The sequence below is a fragment of the Sturnus vulgaris genome, chromosome 3 (assembly GCF_052056855.1).
Source record: "Sturnus vulgaris isolate bStuVul1 chromosome 3, bStuVul1.hap1, whole genome shotgun sequence".
NCBI lineage: Eukaryota > Metazoa > Chordata > Aves > Passeriformes > Sturnidae > Sturnus > Sturnus vulgaris.
This window is the reverse complement of record NC_142245.1, coordinates 30,271,151-30,294,660: the sequence shown is the minus strand read 5'-3', so window position 1 is coordinate 30,294,660 and position 23,510 is coordinate 30,271,151. Positions and strand designations below refer to the sequence as shown.

General features: G+C 43.8%; 1 protein-coding gene and 1 long non-coding RNA gene across 5 annotated transcripts in view; one reads left to right on the top strand and one right to left on the bottom strand.

Annotated features, from left to right (window-relative positions):
* Nucleotides 1–8,463: 8,463 nt before the first annotated feature.
* MOCS1 (molybdenum cofactor synthesis 1) overlaps nucleotides 8,464–23,510 on the bottom strand; it is a 29,039-nt gene continuing 13,992 nt past the window's right edge. The window contains exons 2-9 of one of the 4 annotated variants that reach the window (XM_088161271.1): nucleotides 22,112–22,215; nucleotides 20,036–20,097; nucleotides 19,684–19,795; nucleotides 19,288–19,400; nucleotides 18,536–18,646; nucleotides 17,602–17,722; nucleotides 16,292–16,339; nucleotides 8,464–12,333 (exon numbers count right to left, since the gene is read on the bottom strand). In XM_088161271.1, coding sequence (XP_088017397.1) covers nucleotides 11,465–12,333; nucleotides 16,292–16,339; nucleotides 17,602–17,722; nucleotides 18,536–18,646; nucleotides 19,288–19,400; nucleotides 19,684–19,795; nucleotides 20,036–20,083 — 1,422 coding nt within the window. In that variant the 5' untranslated portion in view covers nucleotides 20,084–20,097; nucleotides 22,112–22,215 and the 3' untranslated portion in view covers nucleotides 8,464–11,464. Of the gene's footprint in view, nucleotides 12,334–16,276; nucleotides 16,340–17,601; nucleotides 17,723–18,535; nucleotides 18,647–19,287; nucleotides 19,401–19,683; nucleotides 19,796–20,035; nucleotides 20,098–22,111; nucleotides 22,216–23,510 lie in introns of all 4 variants that reach the window. The other 3 variants (XM_014877244.2, XM_088161272.1, XM_088161270.1) reach the window with 3 other exon arrangements.
* On the top strand, nucleotides 12,328–20,524 carry LOC148224259 (uncharacterized). The gene is made up of 2 exons (XR_015802248.1): nucleotides 12,328–16,791; nucleotides 18,042–20,524. It is a non-coding gene; the product is annotated as an uncharacterized LOC148224259 (long non-coding RNA).

Genomic DNA, 23,510 nt, shown 5'->3' with positions numbered 1-23,510 from the left:
GGACTGGGGCAGCTGATAACCAAGGAAAGCACAACAGTCATGCAGAGGCTGCAGGGACCCAGGGATCAGGGCTGACATCAGTCCTGGACACCCCTTCCTATGGGGCAGACAGGAGAGTGAGTGTGCTGGGCACTGTGTGAATTTGCTGCCTGCCCCTGCAGAGATGAGGGAGGAGGACTCCTGCCTCTCCATTTTCCTTGCAGAGGTTTTAAAAGATTGGTGGAGGAGGGAACTGTGATTGTCTCAAGAAATCTGACAAATACTTGTTACTTGTATCTTTGGAAGTAAAGACTTTCCCTTACCAGTAGGTTTGTGGGGACAGAGCCAATGTTTTATCATCCTCTAAAATATCAAGAGTGTTGTAAGAATTGGCCTGGATGCCCCATGAGAGACTACCAAGAACTTGCCTGTGATGAATCCATAGCTCATGCTCTGATTGTCAAACTCTGCCACTGTTTTGCCAGTGGTGGCTCCTGGAAAGCCAGTGTTTTGTAAAGGTATCAGAGGGTGCTTTGTGCATAGGGGCTGAGGAATGAAAACAAGCTATCAAAAGCTTTTGCATGCTCCATTGCCCACGGAAGGAAGCAAACGAAACAGGGCGAAAATGAATGTCCATCTACTTTAGGCTTAAGCTATTTTTCATTTGGTTGTGGCAATACTGTAAAAGAACAAAGGTGGATTCCTGCACTCCCCCCTCAAGCAGGTTGGATGGTCGCTGGATTTGAGAGGTAAAAAATGGTGTTCTGCAGCATGTCATTGGATATTCCTGTGATCAGGCTCTGCCTGGCTAAGTGCTGTCTGGGTGTGACAGCCTTTGGGGGTGATGGTAATTGTCAGCCCCTGCATAGTCACGAGGTGTTTTCAGGGGCAGAAGTACGAATCAGCCCAGTGCTCCCCTACCCCGGGCTCACAGTAAAGTGTTATGAGTGGGCAAAAGTTTCCTTGGGTAATATACACTATGTTTGTGCTCCTGAACAAGTCTGGATCTCCTCTTACTTTGTAGAAGAAGCTGAGTAACCCCAAAGTGCAGATTTTTCCTAGAGTTGTCTAATCCAGTGTTTTCTTTCCTTTTGGGCTCCCAAGCAGAAAATAACTTTTCAGAGCCATGCCCCATTTTGCTGCAAAGTACCCCTTGCTTCTGCTCCTGATTTTCTTGAATATTTGAGTCCTGTTCACCTCCCTCTTGTGCCCTCACAATTCCTTTCTGTTGCCATGACCCTTTGCTTGCCTTCCTTGGGAGGATCTCCTGCCCTTTCTCTGTGGTATTAACAGCTGCAGGAGCTTGGGCACCTCAGGCTCCAGGTGAAGCCCCTGGCAGAGGATTGACCCTGGCACAAACACTGTTTTCTGCATTCAGCTTGGCTTTGCATGGGGCAGGTGTTGCCAGGCAGATTGGGTGCTGTGTCCTACCTTCCCATTGTCCTCCTGGTGGTGCAGCTGTTGTTCATTCAGGGACCAAATGTTCAAGATGTTGTGCTGCCCTTTTGGAATGGCAGTAACATCTTCTCTTGCTCTGGTCCCTGAAATGAGAGTTTCTCTGTCAGTGGAGGCCCTTTCTGCAGCTGGAGAGCTGGAGCTGCCTCTGGAGTCACAGTGATGAGCAGCATTTCGCTGCAGAAGCATCTCCAGCGCAGAGGCAATGTGACATGGGGACCAGAGCTAGCTGTGGCCTTGGGGGTGCTGATCTTGTGCCAGTTCCTGGGGTGTCAGTGCTGGGATGCATCAGCAGGCATGTCTTGGACTTGTGTCAGGGTCAAAGCAAGAGATTGCAAATTGCAACTTGTCCCATAGCCGTGGTCTTGTCCTTCTCAGGCAGCTGCCAGCTCTCTGTCTGTTCCTGATTAATTCTCTCCCTGGGGGACGCTGACCAGTACATCCCAAATCAAAATGGAAGGAAGAAAGGGGATAAATCAGATACTGAGGCAATCTTACTCTCTAATTTTTAACCCATGCTGGCGCCCTAATACAAACAGGAAGGCAGCAGGAGTTTGGACAGGGATCAGTGGACCTGACTTAGTGCTGTGCAAAGCAGAATCAGTATAATTATGGGAAAATGGACATAGTCACAGAAATAGCTGAGCTTTGTAGAGAGGCAGACTCTTTTCTGAGATCTTCTCTGGTGGCTAGCTCACTTCTCTTCTTACTCATCCTCACCCTTTCCCTCAGCTCTACAATGAACCCTGAAAGCCTGCACCTCTCACTCTCATTAGAACAGGGTCGGGCTGTCACCAATACATGTCAAGGCTTTCCCTTGAGAGGCAGCAAAGTGAAATCTTCCTCTGATATTTAGGAGAAATCAAGGGACAAAAGCCCACCTGCTAAAAACAGACTTGTCAGTCTAGTAGCAAACATAATTTTCTCCAATTGCACAGCAGGTACAAGGAGCACTCAGGCTTGGAAATCTGTCTCCAGATACTCACTGCAGAGTCCACAAATCAATGGAAATGCCAGGTCAGTGTTCCCATCTGCAAACAATACTTTGAGTGACTTACCAAGCATGCCATGTTGGTCTGGCCCACATATGTGTGGGCAGGTTCTCTGGGATCACAGTCTCGGCCAGTAGTGGTGGGACTGTCCTTTCTGCCTCAGTTGAAACAAGCTCAAGCCAGGGACTGTCTCTTTGCTCATAGGTGAAGGAGCAGCAGCTCCTGCCTGTACACAGGACATGGTCCCAAGGCCCTGGAAGAGCTGGCTGCCTGGAGGCAGCAGATGCACAGGCACCCTGACCACACTTATAATTTTTCCTGTTGTTCAGCCATTTCCATCAGCCATCATCCTTGTTTCTTTTCCTGTTCATTTAGGGTTTGGCTCAGACTTCTTTGCCACCTTTTCTTGTCTCACATTTGTGTGAACCTTCTGGTGCAGAGAAGCAAGGTCTGGGGCTGTACTTCACTTTCCTTCCCATGGTCCTTGCAGAGCCACCTCTGCCATTGCTGGAGCTTTGCTTCCCTAGAGCCTCCAAGGCCATCCCAGCCCTGATGGGTGCAGGGGGCTCTACCAGTGCCCAGCCTGTCCTTTGGAAAGCTTCAGCTGTGTGTGTGAGGAGACATTTTGTCTGAGGGACGAGGCTAAATGAAGGCCATGGTAAAGCCCCTGAGCAGCAGCTCTGGCACAGCTGCTCTGATGAGCTGATGTGCTCCTTTCTGAGCAGAGCCACTTGTGGATGTAGAGGCAGCCCCTGTGCTCATGTGGACAGGGGAACAGGTGCTGAGAGTGTGTCTGGGAAGGATTTCTTGCTGGTGCCATGCGAAGTTGGAGGAATATTTGGGTTTTCCTGTTCCCTTCTATAAATGGCTTTTGTGAGAACAGGTTTCTTAACTTAGGTTACAACAGCGAGGGCTAATTGAGCTTTAGTGTGAGCAGGATGTTATCAGTGGCACATAAACTAGATGAAAATGTTGGCTAGGTTAGGTAGGAGATGAGCCTCATGAATGCAACCTTCCTCACAAATTCTGCTAAAGGACTTCTGGCCACACTCAAACCTGTGTCAGGCACACGGTGAGGTGTCTGCTGTCCTGCAGCAGGGTGAGGGCTTTGCAGAGCTGCTTGGGCAGGAAGGGCTATCACTGCTCTTAAACCCTGATCCCCTGAACTGGGAAGAAGTGGAACCCCTGCTGTTGAGTAAGGCACTTGGTCTGACTTCCCAGAGAGCTGCCTCCCTCTTGGCTGAGGACACAGGAGGCATTTTGCCAGGCTCTCCTGCTGCTCAGTGAGAGTGGGGGAGTGAGGGATATGGGGAACCTTGTTCCCGCTGCTGTGTTGGGAGCACAGGAGTGCTCACTTGCTTGCCCCCCACTCCATCCAGCTGGGTTTAATTTTAGAAACACAGTGCTATCTTGGGGCATCTTTTTCCATGGAATGCAAGTCTTTAAGTAAATAAATAACAGCTTTGTGGAGGTGGAATGACAGCCCGTAACCGCACTGCAAAACGCGCACCGAGCGAGTTGAGCCCCATTTCACTTGCATGTGGAAATACTTTGTACAGAAACAGTGGCTGCACCGCCTCCCTCTCTTCATTCAGCCCCCTCCAGAGCTGGCCATGTGCATTGATTAAAAAGAAATAAAAACACCTTGAAATACCAGCCTTGGAGAAGTGGAAATGAAAACCCCTCCAGCTGCTGGGGTTCAGCTGGAGTTCTCTGGCACAGGTTTGCTAAAGCTACAGTTTACTGGTGATGGGCTGTTACTGACCGTGCCTTGCTGAATCTGGGACATCCCAGAGGGATGTGCTCTGGGGCATCCTTAGCAACCCAGGAAAGAAATAGCAGGCTATAAAGATGAAGGCTAGAAACTTGTGTTTAAATGCCCCTCCCAGTCTGGCTGGCCAAGAGCCTTCTGCATGCAGTCCTGTTGCTGATGGCTGAATGTCCTGGGTGTGTCCCTCAAAGCATGTTTGCTGGCTGGAAAATCCCATTAAAACCATTTTACCAGAGCAAGAGCCCATTTTTATTGTTCAGATCCAACAGCTCTGACATGGCATCTGCTGCATAAGCTGCTGGTAACTCTGTTCCCCTGAGTCAGCAAAGGAGGCTCTTCCAAAGCTTCCAGTCTGAGCAACACTTGCCACGGTGGCTTTCCTCTGATGTATGGACTTGGAGATGCACCTAAATATGCAAGGTGGAAAAAATGGTGTAAAAATAACCCAGGCTGACAGCTACTTGCTCTGCTCCCCTCCTGCTGCACTTTGCTGCTACTGGGACAAGACAGTGCTGAGATGACAAGACTCTGTGCTTGTAAGGAAGCTGGGTCAGGGACACCCATCTTGGGTGCATTAGGAGTTGGCAGTGTTAATTCTGGTCGCCTCCACGAAGCCAAAGAGGTGGCTAGACTGTGCCTAATCACGGAGGCACAAGTGAGCTCTGCCAGGGTCTTTGAAACAAGTGGGCTTTGGAGACAGCAGCAGTGGCTTGGAAAAAGTGTCATGTAGCATCCTGGTGCCACATGCAGAGGGGATGCCTGAAGAGGTCTTGCTCTAGTCTTTCTCTTCTTGTCCTTCCTGTAGCTCTTGGCAAGAGCATTTCTGGGCATGACTGTGATAGTTTTGTGTGTTTGTTCAGAGATGGCTATACTATTTGAATTCACTGCAGGACCTGGGGGTTACTAGCCTTTTACTCGGCCTTTGCTGGTGGCTCCCCTTCCCAGCAGGCTGCAGGGACAGGAGGATTTTCCATGTGGTGTGGTTCTGCCTGCTCTTCCTCTGAAAACTACCCAGCTAAGCTATGTCCTCTCCTTGGCCTCCTCGCACTGCTTCCACTGATACTCTGAAGGGAATTTTATTTTTTGTATACCCTAGTGAAGGCCTTCTCTTGTGGGGCTGGGCAAGCTCTGCCCATGTTCTCTGTGAGCCCAGGATCAGGGCGGCCCTGGCAGCAGCTTGTCTTTTCCACTGATCTCAATTAAGATTCAGTCTTGGCAGGATGGAGCCTTTTGAGCTGCCAGCTGCAATAGGAGGGATGAGGCTTCAGGGGCAGCAGAAATTATTCCCTTCCCTCAGCTCAGCTCATTTCTTGGATCTGGGCTGAGGATGGCCCCAAGGGTTGATCTGCAGAAGCCAAATGAGCCACACAGAGCTAAAACATTTCCATTCAGTGTCAGGCCCAGGGTGGGGAAGTGCAGCTCTCTGAAGCTCTGAGACTGTGGGTGGCAACTGGGGAAGGAATGGAGGGAGAGAGGGATGGATGGGTGGTGTAATTCCAGGCACTGCCTCACACAACAGCAATTCCAGCCTTGCTGAAACTGTGCATGTGGGGAGCCTTGAGTGCCGAAATTACCCTGATAATGAAACCGGAGTCCATTAAGGCAGCAGTAGGGGCAGGTCAGGGCTGTGCAGCTGAACCCCTCTCTCCCAGCAGCAGATGCTGCCTGGTGTGACACTGCACAGCTCTGCTGGTGTTGACAGAGCTTTGCCACAACCTGCACCAGCAGGTAACTGGCCTAGGGCACTACCTATGGAGCAGCCATGTATCTGATAGCCTGTGTTATCTTCCAAGCATAATATTAACACAACTTTACAGCTGCCTGGCCCTCCTGCTGTCTCCTCCTCTTCCTCCCCTACCTCCTGTCCCACTGCAGCCAAGCTGCCCTTGACTTTGCAAACATAAACTCTGCTTTTGCTGGCCTTGCATCCTTTCAGCTGTACACCCCGAAAGTATCATGGACATAGAAGAGAGTGTTTCTCTTGAATTTAAGGCTAAATTCATGCAGGAAGAGCTCAGTAGTACTGAGAGTTTCTGGTTTTGAGTGGGATATCCAGAATTTGAGATCATGCCTGCTCTGTTGATGGAGTCCTTGATGAAGCAATTGTCTCTGCTGCTTATTTGGGGTTCTGGAAGCAAATCTTAAGCAATCTTGAAGCATGAAATTTTGTACTCTGGAGCAAGTGCTGTGTGGATGGCACCTCGGAGAGCCATGGGCAGCTTGCCTGATGGCCACGGCTATGCAATTGCAGTTGGGTTGTGCACACACAGCTAAGCAATACCTGGTTTGTTGTGCTTCTCTGATTGGAGGAAAGCTCAGCAGTGTCTCAGGGCATCCATCCCATCCCTTCCTGTGAACTTGCACTCATCTGCACTTTACTGCTACTATTTTGGGTATCCTTTACTCCCCAAAGGAGCAAACAGGGTAAGTACAAAGATAGAGATGCTAAACTGGAAGATTTCTAAACATGGCACTGGCAGCATTAAGGGACAGGGGAAGGTACAGACAGCTGGATTTGTGTCTCAGCCACCCACTGTTTAAGCTTCTTGTGCCCAAAGTGAGAATCTGCTCTTATGACAGGGTGCACTGAGTTCACCCAAAGCCCTTCAGGCACAGCCTGTGACAAAGGATTCAGCTCTTCATCCTGTGCCTTTCTGGCACCATGCTAGGCATGTTAGGGTGTTGTCTGCCATCATCATGGTTTTGTAGAGCTCCTCATATCCAGTGGTTTTGAGATCTAAGTTGAGGCTTTTACCTGACATCACAAAAACTTGGTCAGCCCACTGCAACCAGCAATTCCTCCAACCGATTTTAGATTCTGTGGAATGTTGAGCTTCTCTTGGAGAGAGGCTCTGGTGCTTAGAGGGAAGTGAACTAACTGTGTTTCCGTTTAGCTAATTAGCAGCTCTGTCGTGGCCAAAGCACACACGGTGCACCAGCCATTTCTCAGCTGTTCCAAGCCTGCCTGACTCTGCTGAGGCAGCCAGAGGGAGCCGAGAACCAGCAAAGCGCCAAGGAAGGGGCAGGATCAAGGGCCAGATTCTGTTCAGTCAAATCCCCTGTAAAGCTGCATAACAGGGAATTTACAAGGAATCACTGCAGGTCACCAGGGGCTGAAAATAGCTAACAAAATTCATTGCTCTTTTTACTGCTGAGCTGTTGTTGCTTTTAGAATCTGGTTTTGAGCAGTTCCCATTCAGAAAAAAAGAAGTCCGTCCTTGAGGTATTTCAAGTTGTCTTTCCCCTGTAGCCCATTCTCCTTCCCCCAGCACTTCCTGAAAGCACTGCTTTAATATCTTTTAAGAATTCTTAATGACCAGTTTCTGCCAGCTTCTCCTCTGTATGCTGCATCCAGTTTTAAACAGGACAGTGTGAGGGTGGAGTAACTAGTGTCAGGGCATAAAGGAAAGCCAGGCTGAGACACTCCAAAGGATTCAGCTTGGATTAGGGGTGAATAGACTCTAACACACAAATGGGCCATGAGCTGGGACAGCTGAATTTCCAGCAGGCAAAAGCGCTACTGTGTGTGCATTGTAAGAGTTGCCATGATCTGCAGGATTTGTGTTTGTGTTTGACATGCTCAAAAGTGCAGCTTGAACTCTTATGGCACCCTTCAAGAGAAGCAGGTGGTGGGCTTAGTGCTTTACTGTTTCTGCTCCTAGAAAAATGATGTGCTTATTTTAGGATTGATATCTTTTGGAATTTTAGAATCATTTAGAGTGGAAAAGACCTCTAATATCATTGATGCCTCTTGGTAGCAGGAGACCTGAAAGCTTTCCTGGAAGTTCAGATGGATGAGAAGGGGAATTTCTCTTAAAGCTTACTTGTGATACAGGAGGGATGGACTTTTATACAGGCACTTCTCTGAACCTTGGTTTCAGTTGTGGTCACTCAGATTAGGAGGAAGAGCTCTGGAGGCCCCAGTTCGGCAACAAAAAGCAGAGATGTTATATACAGCCACTGGCTCAGAATAGGCATGTGGGAGAAGTTGGGATAATGACAAGAGATGATAAATATGATGTTGAACCCACAGGATTACACAGTTTAAGAACAGCCAGATTAAAATGAGTTTCACTCAACAACAGCAAAAAAATAATTCGTTATAGTAATAAGTTATTATGACTGATCCCCCACTAATTGCTGACTCATCATGCAACTTGCAAAGTCTGTCTTGTTGCTTGTCCCAAGGTAACTATTCATAGAAGCTTTTGGGTTAAAACATAGAAAGATAAATAAAAAGGATATTCAAAGTAATGCAAATCATACTCTATTGCAACTAGTATTTATTAAAAATACAGTGGACAAAAAAAGCAAGCCTCCAAAAAGTAGTCAGTTCATCAACATATATTACACCATGGCCCACCCAGCACCACAGAAACACAGAGCGCTCTCAACCCATTTCTCTCGCCAAATGTTGATTCACGTTTGGTTCATTACCTATAAATGTGCATAGTTTAAAGACTTGATAATGTAACATGAGCATAAAATGGCACCAAAGTCAGTTTGCTTTGCACTTCCAGCCACTCTCAAACCAAGGGAGGAGTGAAATGTGCGTTAAGTAGCGAGATGTGCGTGGTGGTCACATGTGTGCTCGGTAGTCCCTGGTACGGCCCCGAGTCCTTTGTGTGAGCTTTACAGCATGACAGCAAACTTCCCAGAAGCCAAAGAATCATATGCCCAAAGCATTGTTTTATTACTACTGAGTACATCAAGCTTCTTCTTCATTTTCAAAATTAGCTAGAGCCTGGGGGCAGGCCAGGAGGGCAGGGCGTGTTGTGCGTGGTGAGGGGAGGTAAGTGCTTGTGTCAGTCAGTTGACTTAGCAGGCTACATGTGTGCTTCCTTTTCCTGGCACTTTGTTTCCATGCTGAGCTAAGGATACTTTCGTGCTATGGGCACAGCAGTTCCACAGATGAATTCAATCTCTTCTATTTGCAGGACGGGGTGGGATTGTTGTTGTCAGTATGACGGTACTAGCTACACTCCTGGGAATGACAGGGAGTCAAGAATGTAACAGTGAAGGTAGATTGTCCTGCTTCTGGAGAGAACATGGGTAATTTTTGCAGGAGTCAAGAGGGGGCATGGCTAACAGCATGGGGGGTTATTATGGGGACCAGGGAAGGGGTCTCTTCCAGTAAGGGAGCAGTCACGTAGTGCCTCTTCCCTCTATGACTGAAGGTGTTATTGCTCATTTTCTTATTCCACTGATGTTTCCAGTAAATTGTTCTTATCTGAACCCGTGATCTTTACCTGCTGTGCCTCTAGTTCTCCTCTCCAGCCTGCCACAGGGAAGGAGGAGTGAGCGAGAGTGGAACTCTATGTATCTTATCTCACAGTGACAACAAATGAAGAATCAAATCAATTCACCTGCAATGGAAAGAGTGCCTTTTGTTGTAGCTGGTGTATGAGATCTGTGAAGGATCTGTAGCAAAACCTATTGCCTCCTCAGCTGAGACCTGTGCTTACTTTACATGAGCAGGATGTGCATGGTAGTGCAGTGTGCTCACAGTACTTTAACCTATTAAGATGATTTTTGGTGGTGTCTTTGACCTTACTAGCATTGTATTCAACCCTGTGTGTGTGGAGGGAGCACCCTGAATAATGTGCAGCATCACATGAGCCATAAGCAACCAGTAGCACCCTGTTTAGAGCATTTAAATAAACATTTGAAAAGCAGTCATTAATATCAACAAGAATGCTGAGTAATTTCTTATCTAGGACAGTTAATTACCAAAGCTAATTAATGCTATGTGACTGTGGCCACTGCTACATTTATGGGGACACTTAAGTGCTCCAGGGCCAGAAGACTTAATGAAAAGTAAATTAGAGAAACATGCAGGAAAACTCTCTGGCAGAGACAACAGTTAACTACCTTAATTTTCCAAGTGGCCACCACTGTTAAAATCTGTTTTATCTGTCAGGACTATGCAGGTTGCTGGTTACTAGGAGCTGCACCATAGCATTAAAAATTTGGAGTCTTCTAGTGCAACATCTCTAGTTTCTAAAGTCAGGGAGAGCTTAATACTTACTTCTGTGCATGGCAAAATTAATCCCTTAAGCATGCAAACAGAGCATCCATGTATTTCAGTGCTAAGGTAAAAATTCTGGGACATGCTTCTAACATTGTAAAACATATCTGTCAGATCAGAAAAATAATTCTTCTGAATCCGGAAATCCTCTTTCTGCATCATGTTTTACAGAGCACTGGCAGAAAACTGGGCAGCTGTCTTTTCTTTTTTTCTTTTGAAACTGATATGTGGATATTTCCCACTTGCAGGTGTCTCTCTTATGAGGAAAGGCTGAGGGAGCTGGGCCTGTTGAGCATCCAAAAGAGATGACTGATGTCTCAATGCATAGCAGTGTCTAAGGGGGAGATGCCAAGAGTACCAGAGCCAGGCTCTTCTTGGTGGTGCTGAGCAATAGGACAAGAGGCAAAGAGCAGAAACTGATGCACAGGAAGTTCCACCTGAACTTCTTTACTCTGCAGGTGCCTCAGCACTGAAACAAATTACTGAGAGAAGTTATGGAGGCTCCCTGACAGGAGATATTCCAGTCTGGACACAGCTCTGTGCAATGTGCTCTGAGTGTCTGAGCAGGGAGGTTGGACCAGATGACCCACTGTTGTCCTTTCCAACCTTACCCATCCATTCTGGGATTCTGTGAAGGGAAACAGTAGCACTGCAAAGGGATGGGAGCTGCACCTTGACACTAAGTGTTCCATGCTTATAATCTCTGTTGTATGGTGAAGTTCCCCAGCTGTGTTCTTCCCACTGTCACCCTCTATATTCAATCAAGGTCAGGGAAAAGATGGGCAGACATAATTCTGAAATCTTAATGGTTGACTTAAAAATAGTTGCCAAATAACAGCACTTTCAGCAGTGGCTTCATTTCCAGAGTTCACAGTTGCATGGTATGATGACAGCAAGTGTATTTCGCAGCACAAAGGAAAAAGCAACCATAAACCAAAAACCTCTGTGGTATAAGCAGGAATCTTTTATCAATCTCATCATGAAGACACTGAAATGGAGGTACTGGCAGAGTGGAGAAGCCTGTGCTCTAGAAAATACACATGATTTTCAACAGGCTAAGTGCCTCCATTGTTCACCCAGCACTGAGCTGACAGAGTAAGGCAATGCTGGAGGCATGGGGCTGCTGCACTGTACACACCTCCTGAGGTCTCCAAGCCCACCAGCTGAGCAAAAGGACTCCTGTAAGAGGCTGAACAGGAGCAGTGGTCACTTGGAGGGCTCGAGGTATCTGGATATTATCTAGACCCTTAAGAAGTCTCCCCTCTGCCCACCTGTCTTACTAAGCAACTTCAGCTCTTGGATGACGATGTCATGAGTGACTGCTTTGCACATGTCGTACACGGTCAGTGCAGCCAGGCTGGCAGCTGTGAGAGCCTCCATCTCCACACCTGTCCTCCCCCAGGTGTGACAGGAGCTGCGAATCACCACTGCATGCCTGGCCTCATCCAGGCTCAGAGACACCTCAACGTGGTACAGAGGGATGTTGTGACACAATGGGATCAACTGGCTGGTCAGCTTGGCTCCCTGAATTCCTGCAATTTGGGCGACTGCCAGCACATCCCCTTTCTTCATCTGGTTTTGCCTCACCATCCTGAATGCCTTCTCTCCCAAGAGGACCACAGCACCAGCAACAGCACTTCTTCTGGAATCTGGCTTCCCTCCAACATCAACCATTGTGGCTCGTCCTTCCTCATCAGTGTGAGTCAAGTTGTCAGAGGCACGAGGTACCTTGGTGCAAGATCCTGAATCCCTGGTATGGAATTCAGATCCTGAACACACCTCTTTGGACTGGCAGTCCACAGGAACTTGGCCAACAGAAGCATCAAGGCACTTTGTATCAAATGTGGAGCTTGGGTCCTTCTGGAAGACACAGTAGCCTCTGAGCTGGGTTTGAAGAATTCCTGTTGCTATGTGCCACTGTTTCTCTGGGTGACATCCTGGCAGGAAAAGCTGTCCGGTGAATTTATTTTTCATTGATGCTTTTCCCTTTTGTTTGGGTAAACTTGCTCTCAAAGTCAGCCAATGGCTCAATGTGTGGCCCCACTGTTTTGAATTTGCGGGATTCTGTAGGGCATCTTGGCATAGTGGGAATGACATCAATGCAGGCTCTGGGGAAAAAACAAAAAGTAACATGAGAAGAACATCTTACTAACTGGAAAGCTAAGCTGTCTGTAGCAGCTGAGAACCCTGTCAGAGCACTGCTTGGAGCTTCCTGTGTTGCAAAAACCTCAATAAGCCTGAAAACATCCACTTTTTTCCTCAAGCTCCTTCTCTCTCATCAGTTCCCTGCATTTCCTGGTTTGCTATTACAAACGTCAAGACTTGGAACACCCATTTCAAGGTCCCTGACAAAAAGAAACAATTTACTTTCTAAAAGTATCAACACCTTTTGAGAAACAGCAGCCAAGAAAGCTTATAGGAGCATCAGTTCTGAAGAAAAGTGAATCACAGAATCTCAGCATCCATTTGGGACTATCCTAGCACCAGCCTTCTTCCAAAAGCCTGGCAGGGTTAATAGGAAATTCTTACACTCAGCTTCTCAACTCTGCCTTTCCAAACACCTCCCTCCCATCACAGGCAGCTACACTTCCTCTTTTCATCTCCTTCTGCAGGGAAGGGTCATGCCAGCACTTGAGGACAGCAGGGACCAGAAGCACTGCAACTGCACTGTCTACAAGCTCAGAGGGTGATGGGAACCTCTCGTATTATTGCCAGCTCTTAACACGTTAATGACAGCTGAAGTTTAAGCACTGGAAAAACCACAGTCCCCTCACTGACAGACAGATTTAAAATCTACTCAGAAGCATGTTCCACGTTGAGCTGGCAGAGGTCCCAGCTGGCAGAGAGGTAGTAAGTCCTCCTGCCCCTTTTCACCATTTAATCCTTTGGTTTTGGCATTTGCACTGGGCTAAATGCCAAGCGTGAAGACAGAAGGAGTCTCTTTCACATATATACAAATGAATAAAATGTTTTGTAAGTAAAGAAAGCAGTATAGAGGTAAGTGCCTAAGCCCTGGTTTAACAGGACAATTGGTAAGCATGTTTCTCTTTTTCTGAAGCTCTTCCTCTCTCTGCTCTGAGAAATGTGGAATTAGGTAGTGCTCAATAACCTCCTTTGGTAGCTCTGGTATTCAAAGACTCCCTTTTCAACCTATCCACAGGTGCAACAAAGCAGCTTCCTCCCCCTCTGCACTTTGCTGAGCTACTTCTGCTGCCCAGAGCCTGTCCACATGACAAAAATAGACACAGTGTAGACAAAGGCCTCATTATGCTCCTCCATCTTTTTAAAAACAAACCCACCACACTCTTCCCTGTTAGTCCCAGCCTCTACTAAAACAAGGCTGATGCATTTAGCACCATTTTCATCCAGAGTACCCTCAAAACACTGGTCTGAAAGTACCATTCCTGAAGCTTAAATCAACCATAGATTTCATGACTATAATCATTGCAGTAACCTAAATTCAGGCAAAGGCCTTTTTCACCTGCAGCTGATGGCCTATGCACTAAAATTAAGATTACTGCAAATTTGAAGGCATGTGTTTACCTCAGAGGAACAGGATTAAATAGACATAAATGTACTGAGTACAACATTGCTCTGCTTTAGAAAAGCACAGAAAATTATTTTTTGTATTCCTCTTCTCTTGCTCTCTCTTTTCATAGTGGGGCCTAACTTAAATATTCCTTTTAAAATCCAGGAACCCAAAGCACTCTGTTCTTCTGGATTCCTTGATTAGCTTTAAAGCTGAAGCTAAACCCCTGAGAAAGTGTTTTGTTTTCAGGAGAAGCCAGACTGCAAAGGCAGACAAGTACTTCCTTCCACAGGGTAAACACACATGGGTGGGAGCAGGGAGAAAAGTTTGCTCAAGTAGAGTGGGAAGTAAACAGAAAGCAAGAGACAGTAATGAGTGCAAAGCATCTTTGCTTTTCTGAACAACCTACACTTCTTGAAGTTGTACCTAGTCATCTCCATCTGCACCCAACTTGCTCATATACCTATATAGAAAAAAAACCCCAACAGATAATGGTTTTCTACTGCACCATACATTGAAACCATCTGACAAATTTCATCTCCTTATATCCTATTACTCCACCTCAGGTTTAATTGTCTCAGCTTCCAACTAGCACAATCTCAGGGGGAGAAAAGAAGACAGGAGATATTTAAATTAATGAGGAAATTCCCATAACTGAAGTAAACCTAGGAGAAGAAGAACCTGCTGAAAGGAATATTTTGATTAAGGGCAATAAGATACAAATCATATAGCAAATGATTGGACAACAGCAGTGCAGGGAAGACACTAGGTTTGGCTTACTGGGTCTAGCAAAACCAATTAGTGATTTCCACAGCATTCATTAAATTTCATTAAATTAATTCCATACACACACTCCCCCACTGACTGCTTGCACGCCAGCATTATTTGAAGTCTGTAACTAATTCAAAACACAATTAGGAAATCTCCTAATGATTCCCCATGTGTCACAGTGGGGTATTCTCCACTCATCTCCAGTCCCTCCACTGATGCAGTGACTGCCAGCAGTCAGTCTCAAAGGGAGATGGAACAGCTAAAGGAGCAGGACCTGGACAGGCTCTGTCTTTCACTGCATGTAAGACCATGTTAAAGCACTTTTCAAAAGGAAGTTGGAGTGATCTGATCTGTAGACATCCAAACATTGCTATGATTGCTAACTTTGCAGTGTGGGAATTCTTTCAAAAGCAACTTGAAAAATTATGTAAGTCCCGGTGAGCTGTCAAGAGTTTAATATAGCATTTTTCATCTTAAAAGAAAAAGGAAATTTTTTCCTCATGCAGCAAGTCAATACTTTAAACAAAAGGTACTTCTTACCCTTTTTCTGGAACACAATGCAGCAGTGGCCAAATACAAAACAAGCAAATGTATAATGTTGCATCAGTCAATATGGCAAATGATGGCCCTTTAAAGTGAGGCACCAACTGAAAAGCATTCCCAGTGAAGACCTACGTTAAAGACCTCTGTGGACCCTATTTCCTCATATAGGCAACAAAAGTGCAAGCCCTAGGAGCTTGTTTTAAAAATAAAGTCATTGTTATTGTATCACCTGCTGCAAAGACCTGCAAATTAATGCATGTTTCCCTCCCCAAGGGTACCACTTTTAAAACCTGTTTTTAGCTGCCCAGAAGCTAACCTCCTCCAAAACATCAATGGGAGGATGAGAGTTTGGATTTGGAACATAATGATCGTGTCTTTCACTCTTGGTTTTGGTTTTTTTCCTACAACTTGTTAAGGAACAACACAACATCTTGCAAGTGATCTCACAAAGCTAACTCTTCTAACTATTTCTTATTACAGAATAGGTAAACATAGGCATGGAGGAGGTAAAATCGGACTGAAGATGATGTTAAAAATTAGTAGGAGAACCACAGCACTGCTACATCACTCAAGAACAGAGCTTCAGGCAGAAGGGAGAATTCAGAAGACACTAGAAGGAAAGGAAAGGCTCTTGGTTCATAGGTCTTTCATGGTTATGTTCTGAGACTGTGCACCAATAAAAAGCAATTTCAAAAGAAAGAAGCCCCCATTCCAGATTCTGAAGTAGTAGTGAGGTAGGAACAGTTGCACTTCTATCAGCTTGATGGCTCTATATATGTTATAAACAAAGTTGAATTTCTTAATCCATGAATAAAACTCCATTCTGGAGCCTTTATATTTATATGGCAATATGGTCAAAACTCACCTCAAACTGTCTTGTAAGTAGCTATACTATTCTACTTAAGTACAAAGGAAGCGGATAGGAAATAAGTAGGAAAATTGATTATCTCTTTGGAAAATGTAATGAACTGTCATAATTAGAGAAAATAAAACCAGGGCTGCCAATTGGAAAACCGGGTAAGGCTTGGGAAGGATACTAACCCTTTCCTCCTTTTCCACTTCAGCATGTTAACTATAACTGGCTAATTAAGAAGCTCATTTCTTTGCCTAAACCTAAGGCAGAACCACAAGCTAGACTTAGAAGCCTAATCTACTCTGCTCCCCCAAAGACAGAAACCAAGCAAAATCATTTTATGTTTTTTACGTACTGATTTGTCACCCACCAATCAGGACCATTGGCCGGTTTTTCATCCGGGAAATGTTAAACATGCCTAGAAATAAAATAAGGAACACATAAAAATCCCAGCTTTTTAGGCTTTAAGTCATTAATCTGGTTTACATATTTAGTTTTCTGCTTTTTACAGTGCAACCTGCATACTAGGAGAAACAAAGCTCAGTAAGGACCAAGGGAACTGGAGGAGGGGGAATCCAGCACGGTATTATTTAAAACTATAGCTGCCTGAGTATCCAGGCATCCAGCTGCTATGGGTCTATCACACTGCAGAACCCTTACCCAGAAAGCTCACCATAATGTGAATTACAGTCTATCTACTACAGAATTCAATTTATTTGAGATTATCTTGTCTCTAACAATGGTATTGGACTGTTCTAGTTCTACAGATAAGCTGTTAATAAGTGTTCCAGTTCAAAGAAGTTCAATCACAGAAAGCCCCAGGGACAATAATGAGATTAACACAAACTGTGAGAAGACAGACAATGTCAGGTAAATGCTGCTGATGGCAAGATGACTTTAGTAGATTCTTCCCCATCCACCCCCTGCTTTCTCAAACCAGAATTCATAAATAAAGGGTCTACAAATAAAATAATCAATCCCTTCACGCCTTCCCTTAGGTTTATAAGGCACTGTTTTATCTGGGTCAGACCAATGTCCTTTGCAAGTTAGTCTATGCTTAGATTTAAAAACTACGTTTAAATTTGTTTCACATATTGGGGAAAAAAAAGGAAAAACCTACTGTTATTAATCTGTCAGAATCTGCAAGAAAACAAAAGGGCAAAAGCATATTTTGAGTGTGTAGGAAACTTATCTATGATTATAAAGCCAGTTCATGTACAAGAGGTCAGCACCTCCAGCTGGAGCCAGATTACAAAAATTCAGTTAGGTTCAGATGTGAATGTTTATATCAATATAAATTCAGAAAAGACAAATACAGCCTGAGAATGGTCCTTGAATCATCATGGACCTTGTGTCATGACCTTATGCAGAGCACTAGATGAGCACCCACAAAATCCTGCATGGTGAAAAAGAGACTTGTCACTCCTAGAAACATGTTAATGCAGTATCAACAGCTCACTTTAGTTCTTCTTTTACAGCAAACTAGTTAAAAAAAAAATCCAGTACAACTACTTAGCTTTACACTTTGCTGCTGTCGTTGTGAGCAGTGGTATTTGCATCTATTTGAGAACTAAAGTAAGTCCGAAAGTCTTTCAGACTTCTAACTGTCATGAAAGTTACAAGTACCAGGACATTGTTTTCCCTATCACTGCTGTTATTTCTGAAGTACAGCAAACCTACCAGCATGCTGTTTCTTTTTTCTGCCCACTGCTGCTCCAATGATTTGAATCAACTCCTCCTCTGAGGCACCCGACCGTAGGTGATCCCTCAAGGACACTTCTGAATTCCCAAAAAGGCACACCTGCAGCCAATCCAGGGAAGCAGAGGAGGAGAAATGAAAAAGAATAAAATAAATTACTTTTACAAGTATTTTGTACTAACCTCAGAGTGAAGAGCTTTGAAGAGGCCTACCCTATTGAGGGGAACATTTATGGAGATTGTTTTCTTTATCTCTCCTCATGTGCACTCAGACACAGCCTGGGATGTTTATGCAGCCTAAACTCATTGGGCCTTCAGGCTGCCTAGGTCATCTCATGTTAGGCAGCAGCACAGCTGTTGTCAGTATCAGGTGACAATGCGTAAGTGCCAATTTTTAATTGAAAACTTTAATTTTTCCCCAGAAACTGCCAGTTTCAACGTGGCAGGAAATGGTTATCCCTCCTTGTTCTACAGTCATTGAGCAAATGTACAGGCTGCTCTTGAAGGAGAAGAGTTACAAGTTGTTTGGGAAACAAGACAGGATCCCTGTGGAATGCAAAAACTAAGCCCTCACAGCTGCTTGGACCCTTTTTTAATGGGAAATCATCTGCTTGTCACATGTTTAAGATGATTTTGAATCAAAGATTAGAATAAATGTTTATATTTACTGACCTTGCAACCATATTTTACAACTGTAGTTAACTATGGTAGCAAAACAGAAACTGAAAAAAAAGGTTTCATGATGTAACACCTCCCTAACAGCCTGACAAGATGGAACAAGAATACATAGAGGATAAATAAACAGGAGCTAGCTGGTAATAATTATGTGTCTTTACATCCCAGATACTTTTAGGGCATGAATTTCAACACTATTTTCACTACATGAAATCAAAGAGAATCCTGTTTCACTACCAACCTTCAGATTCCCATCTGCTGTTATCCTCAACCGATTGCAAGATCCACAGAAGTGCTCTGACATGGAGGTGATAAAGCTGATTTGTCCCTGGAAATGTGGCACCTTGTAACTCTAAAGAAATGCAGAGAAGGAAAAAAGAGTCAAATACAGACTCCAAGCTTTTATAGCTCCACTTGCCTAAAGATCAGAAAATCTATTTTAACATAGATTTTCTTCAGCCCTAAGATCATATCAAAGAAAAAGTAAAAGCAAAATCAGTTTTTTCAGCTATTCCAGTCTATTCTGCTCTGTTTTTAGAAATTTTCAACCTTGTTAAATTGCTTGCTCTTGTAGTTACCGATTAATAGGTGATGCCTGTAGGGAGCACAAGCTAGAAATTCCCCATTTGGCACTGTACACTCTAAAGCAATTGTTTTTTCACTGAACAACTCTTCCATCAGGATTGTTAATGTGCAGACATAGACTGACAAAAGTTTAAAAAGCTGTAAATACAGGATACAGGCCTGATGGAAGAGTTGTTCTGACTGAAAATACATCTAGAAAATACATTGTATTTATAAAGGTACAGACTATGACTAGGACTTTATGAGCATCAAGTCTTATACAGGCAGCTTGACCAAAACCCAAGAATTACCACATTGACTATTTATTACTTTGGTTGTCAGATATCAATGCTGAACTTGGGACAATTTGGGGATTTGAGGCAGGGAAGCAACAGGGGCACATTTCACACGTTCTCTGTCCAACCCCACCTTGGCTGTGCTGGAAGTCTCACAGGGTAATTTCTCCAATTCCGGCCATCGCTGTTTAATTGTATCAAGCATTTCCTTGTAGCTCACCATCTTCTTGAAGTTCCATTTATTGCCTAGAATTAACAAAACCAGCATAATCTTAGACCGTGGATTTTACATTCTTAATTAGCAGAGAACCACCTTGACATTCTCTGTGACACTTTAGCTGTAGGTGTCCCAGCCCCAACTAGTCCTTCTACAGCTTATGGAAGGCGTAATATAAGCTGCAAAAAACTTCAGGCAATTCCTAATTCCCTGAAAGAGCTTACCAAAACCTCTGGAGACAAGTCTACGGGGTGAATATCCACCAACCAGCTCACTTCTGTGCAAGATGAATCTCAAAGCAGCAGTACTTACCATCAAAGGGCATGTATTCTATGAACCGCACGTCAAGGGGCAGATCCTTTGTGAAATCCACAAAGTCCAGCACTTCATCCTCGTTGAAACCTCGCATCACCACACAGTTCACCTGCAGGTAAAGCAAGACACCTGGAACTGAAAAGAGCGTGACCTGCGTCCCTAGCTGCACAAGGAGATTCTATGAATTCTCCTCGTTATTTATGTGCTCTTCAAGTTTTTCTCCAGTTTTACTAAAAAATTTTCACAGGGTAGGGTGGGAGGTGAGACGGAATATAATAAATTCCTTATCAGGTGATCTGTATGTATGGTAAAACACAATAGTTTCAGAGTAAATAAAAACTGGCTTTACCTTAACAGGACGGTAGCCAAGTTCAGTGGCCTTGTGGATTCCTTCCATTACCTTGTGAAAGCCTAAGATACAAAAAGAGTGAAAAAAGAATTTTATTGTTTCAAAGCAGAATGCAAAAGGTGGTTACTTAGTACAAGACAAAGAGATGACAAATAAAAACCAATCTGATTCAGTACACGAGGCTGCAAGTAAGAAGAGCTGCAAATAAAGAGACTTTAATTATAACCCCCTCACAACCCCCAAAGACTACCAAGTTACTGTGCTCAAGTCATCAAGATCAATATTTAACTGGTATTTGAGTAATCAACAATATTGGTATGTTTTTTTATATCTTTGGATATCCATGTATTATTAGCATATGATTCTGCACTTCCCTGTAAGTCAGCTTGCCTTGTGTTACATTCTTCTTAAAGAGAGTGGAAAGAATTTATGAGCTTCCTCCAGATGCAATGAAGAAAGAATAATAAATTAATGTTTATTTTATAGTAATGGCTTGTGTCTTTCTATAATGACAGAATTTCTCTGTTCTGAATCAAGACAGCAATGTTGCTAAGTGAATTTTAAAAGGATTTTTCTAAAGTACATTTGGGGTGGAATGGGTTTAGGAACAACAAAAAGCCGCTTGATTCCCTGTTCAACCCTGGCTATAGATATAATTGGCTTCCTGAAGCTACTGACTATCCATTAGTCAGAGGATCAGAGGCAGCATTTTCCTTCTTCCAAAGCTGCAGTCTCCAACAGCAAATACTTCACACATGCTAATAAAAGGGCAGTATGTCTCAGAAGTTTTGATGACAATCCCCATGCTGCTCCTAATCATATGTTTTTCTGCACAGATCTATCACTGTCCTTTCCTTATCTCTGATCTACTGGAAACTCAGATTCTCTAGTCAACAGATCATACTTTCATTACTCTATAGGTGCTTTAGCAGAAAAAAACAATAACTCAGTAGTATTCTGTGCATACTTAATATGAAATGTGTTCAAAATCAGAAAAAAGAAAACTAGAAATACAAAAATTTCACTTCACTGCTCTCTGGCTAGTAAAGGCATCATAAAGCATGGACATGGGAAAGCAGAAGATACAATTATTTAATAAGCCAGTTCTAATGCTAATCCTGTCTGCAAAGAGTGGTGAAGAGCAAAGTTATTTCACACAGTGAAATAACTCTTGCAACAACTGTTCGAAGTTATGGTCTGTAAGCCTTCTCAATCACCACCTACTTGTGCAAGTGCCCAGGAAGCTTCCAGCACTTGTGGCAGATCTCATTCCAATTAAGCAAGATTACAGGCAGATTGTGGCAACAGACATAATGATACACTGGTGTAATCACAACCCAGATCCATGAATCGCATCAAAAATCTCTGCTACTGCTCAGAAAATGTAATATGTGACCACAGGATTACAGAAAGGAGAAACTCAGTATAACTAAAAAGGCCAGGAAACAACCACTTCTCCTCTTTCACCCAATGAAAAATTTAAATACTTTCAAAATATTTGATTTCTTCTGAACTCACAGCTTTAGCCAGCTTCATAGTACAAGAACCTTAGAGCCATCCAGAAAAAATCCTATATGGAACAAAACCTTTCAGCATTTAATCCTTACAGGAAAAAAGGCTTCAGGCCTACACTTAATGATACAACTACAGCACATCATCATCTCACTTCCCTTGTATGAAACACACACACAAAAAAAGGGACAGGACATGAAACAGGTTAGACTGGCAAACTGCATGAAAGTATTTTTATTTGTTCATCCCTTAGAATGTGGTATATTGGAAAAAGTAGAAATATTATGGTAAACTGCTTTCACCCATTAGTGAAATCTCTGATGAGCTCACAGTCATTTTGTCTAACCCAAACATCTGCAAGTAGGAGCAGATGTGCTGCAGGGCACCTGCACCAAAGATACACATCTTCTGCATCTTCTTAAAACCCTACATTGACTTTTCAGCTAAACAGAGAAATTATTCCAAGTTTCTCAAGTTCCTGGTAAGCTCCATAATCATATGCCACCTTGACTTTTCAGAGAAGTTATCAGCCTGTAGAAGTCCAAGACCTGGAATTCCTCTCACCTTAACAGAGCTACATCTTGTTGCCTCTGGAACTGCCACAGAAGACAGGGTAGCTCAGTAGGGCAGGCACTCTATTTTCTGCTCATTCCATACTTGGAAATCTCCTATTAAATAAAAACCCTCAAAAAAAAAAAAAAAAAAAAAAAAAAAAAAAAAAAAAAAAAAAGGCAAAAAAAGCATAATTTCAGCCTTTAACCTTAACAAAAGAAAAAAACCCCCAAAGCAATAGAACTCAATGTTACTATTTTTACCTGATCTCTGCTTAGAAAAAATATCTCTGTTTGGAGACTTTTTCTCCTCTTAAAAAATACTCAGTAATAGAAATTTCCCTGTTCATTGTCTGTGCTATTCAGTCGAGCAGTTTATCTCTTTGTTGGTAAAATATCTTTTTTCTTTAAAGGTGGAAGAGAATGTTTACATAAATAAAAATTACTCTCATTCTCTAATAACTTTTAGTTTACTTTATAAGCAGCGCATTCCTAACTGCTTCTAGTAAGATATGAAGATCTCTGGCTTTATAATTCAGGAAGCTGGAGGTCGGCCCCTTCAGTGGCAAAAGAAGGTCTTGTTGCTAATGAATGTCACAAACTAGGTAATACTCAAACACAGAGAGCAGAAGGAAAGGGCACAGTCAACATCTGTTTGTGATTAGATACTCCCAGATGCCACTCTGGGAGCCAACTGTGCCATGACACAACCAGATCAATGCACTAGCCTACACTAGAAGGAAAATGCTCCAGTTAGCTTCATGACAGGAACTGATTTCTGCACCATGACACAGAAACCTGAAGTAGTGCTCCCACAGAGAGAGGTGACAAGGACACCTTTCTGCACCTGCCAGCAGAACTCCAGTTTGCTAGCAGTGATTCCAATGCTGACATGACTTCTCACCGCGTTCCAGACTTCTACAATCCTTTCCCTACATCTATCTGAGGCTGTTGCACCACCTGGTGGCTACTTAGAGGTTTTGTCAGAATTAGAAGTTCACAGACTGCTGAAGTTACATTGCTGGACAGGAAGAGAATGATACAACATCAAATCAGTTTTACTTTGGAAGGAAGCCCAACCGTCACGAAACTGAGCTCCATGATCAACTTTAGGATTAATTTAAACTAGAATCTGTAACACTGGGCATTTTTTAAATTTTACTTGCAATTACTTGCTCAGTAGGAGAGAAGTCACAAAGCCAACAGCCCTCCTCAAATTACCTCAGGAATGGTTTAATAGGAATGTTTATTCCTATTAAAAAGTAGTGGATACGGAACATCACTAACCACAAGTGAGACCACTGCTAGCACACTCCAAATATAACTTCCAGAAACTTCATGGCAAGAAGTTCAGTTCTTGTAGCATCTTTGTCTCCCGAGGGTATAGCAGAAACATCTGGGTTCTTTTGAAT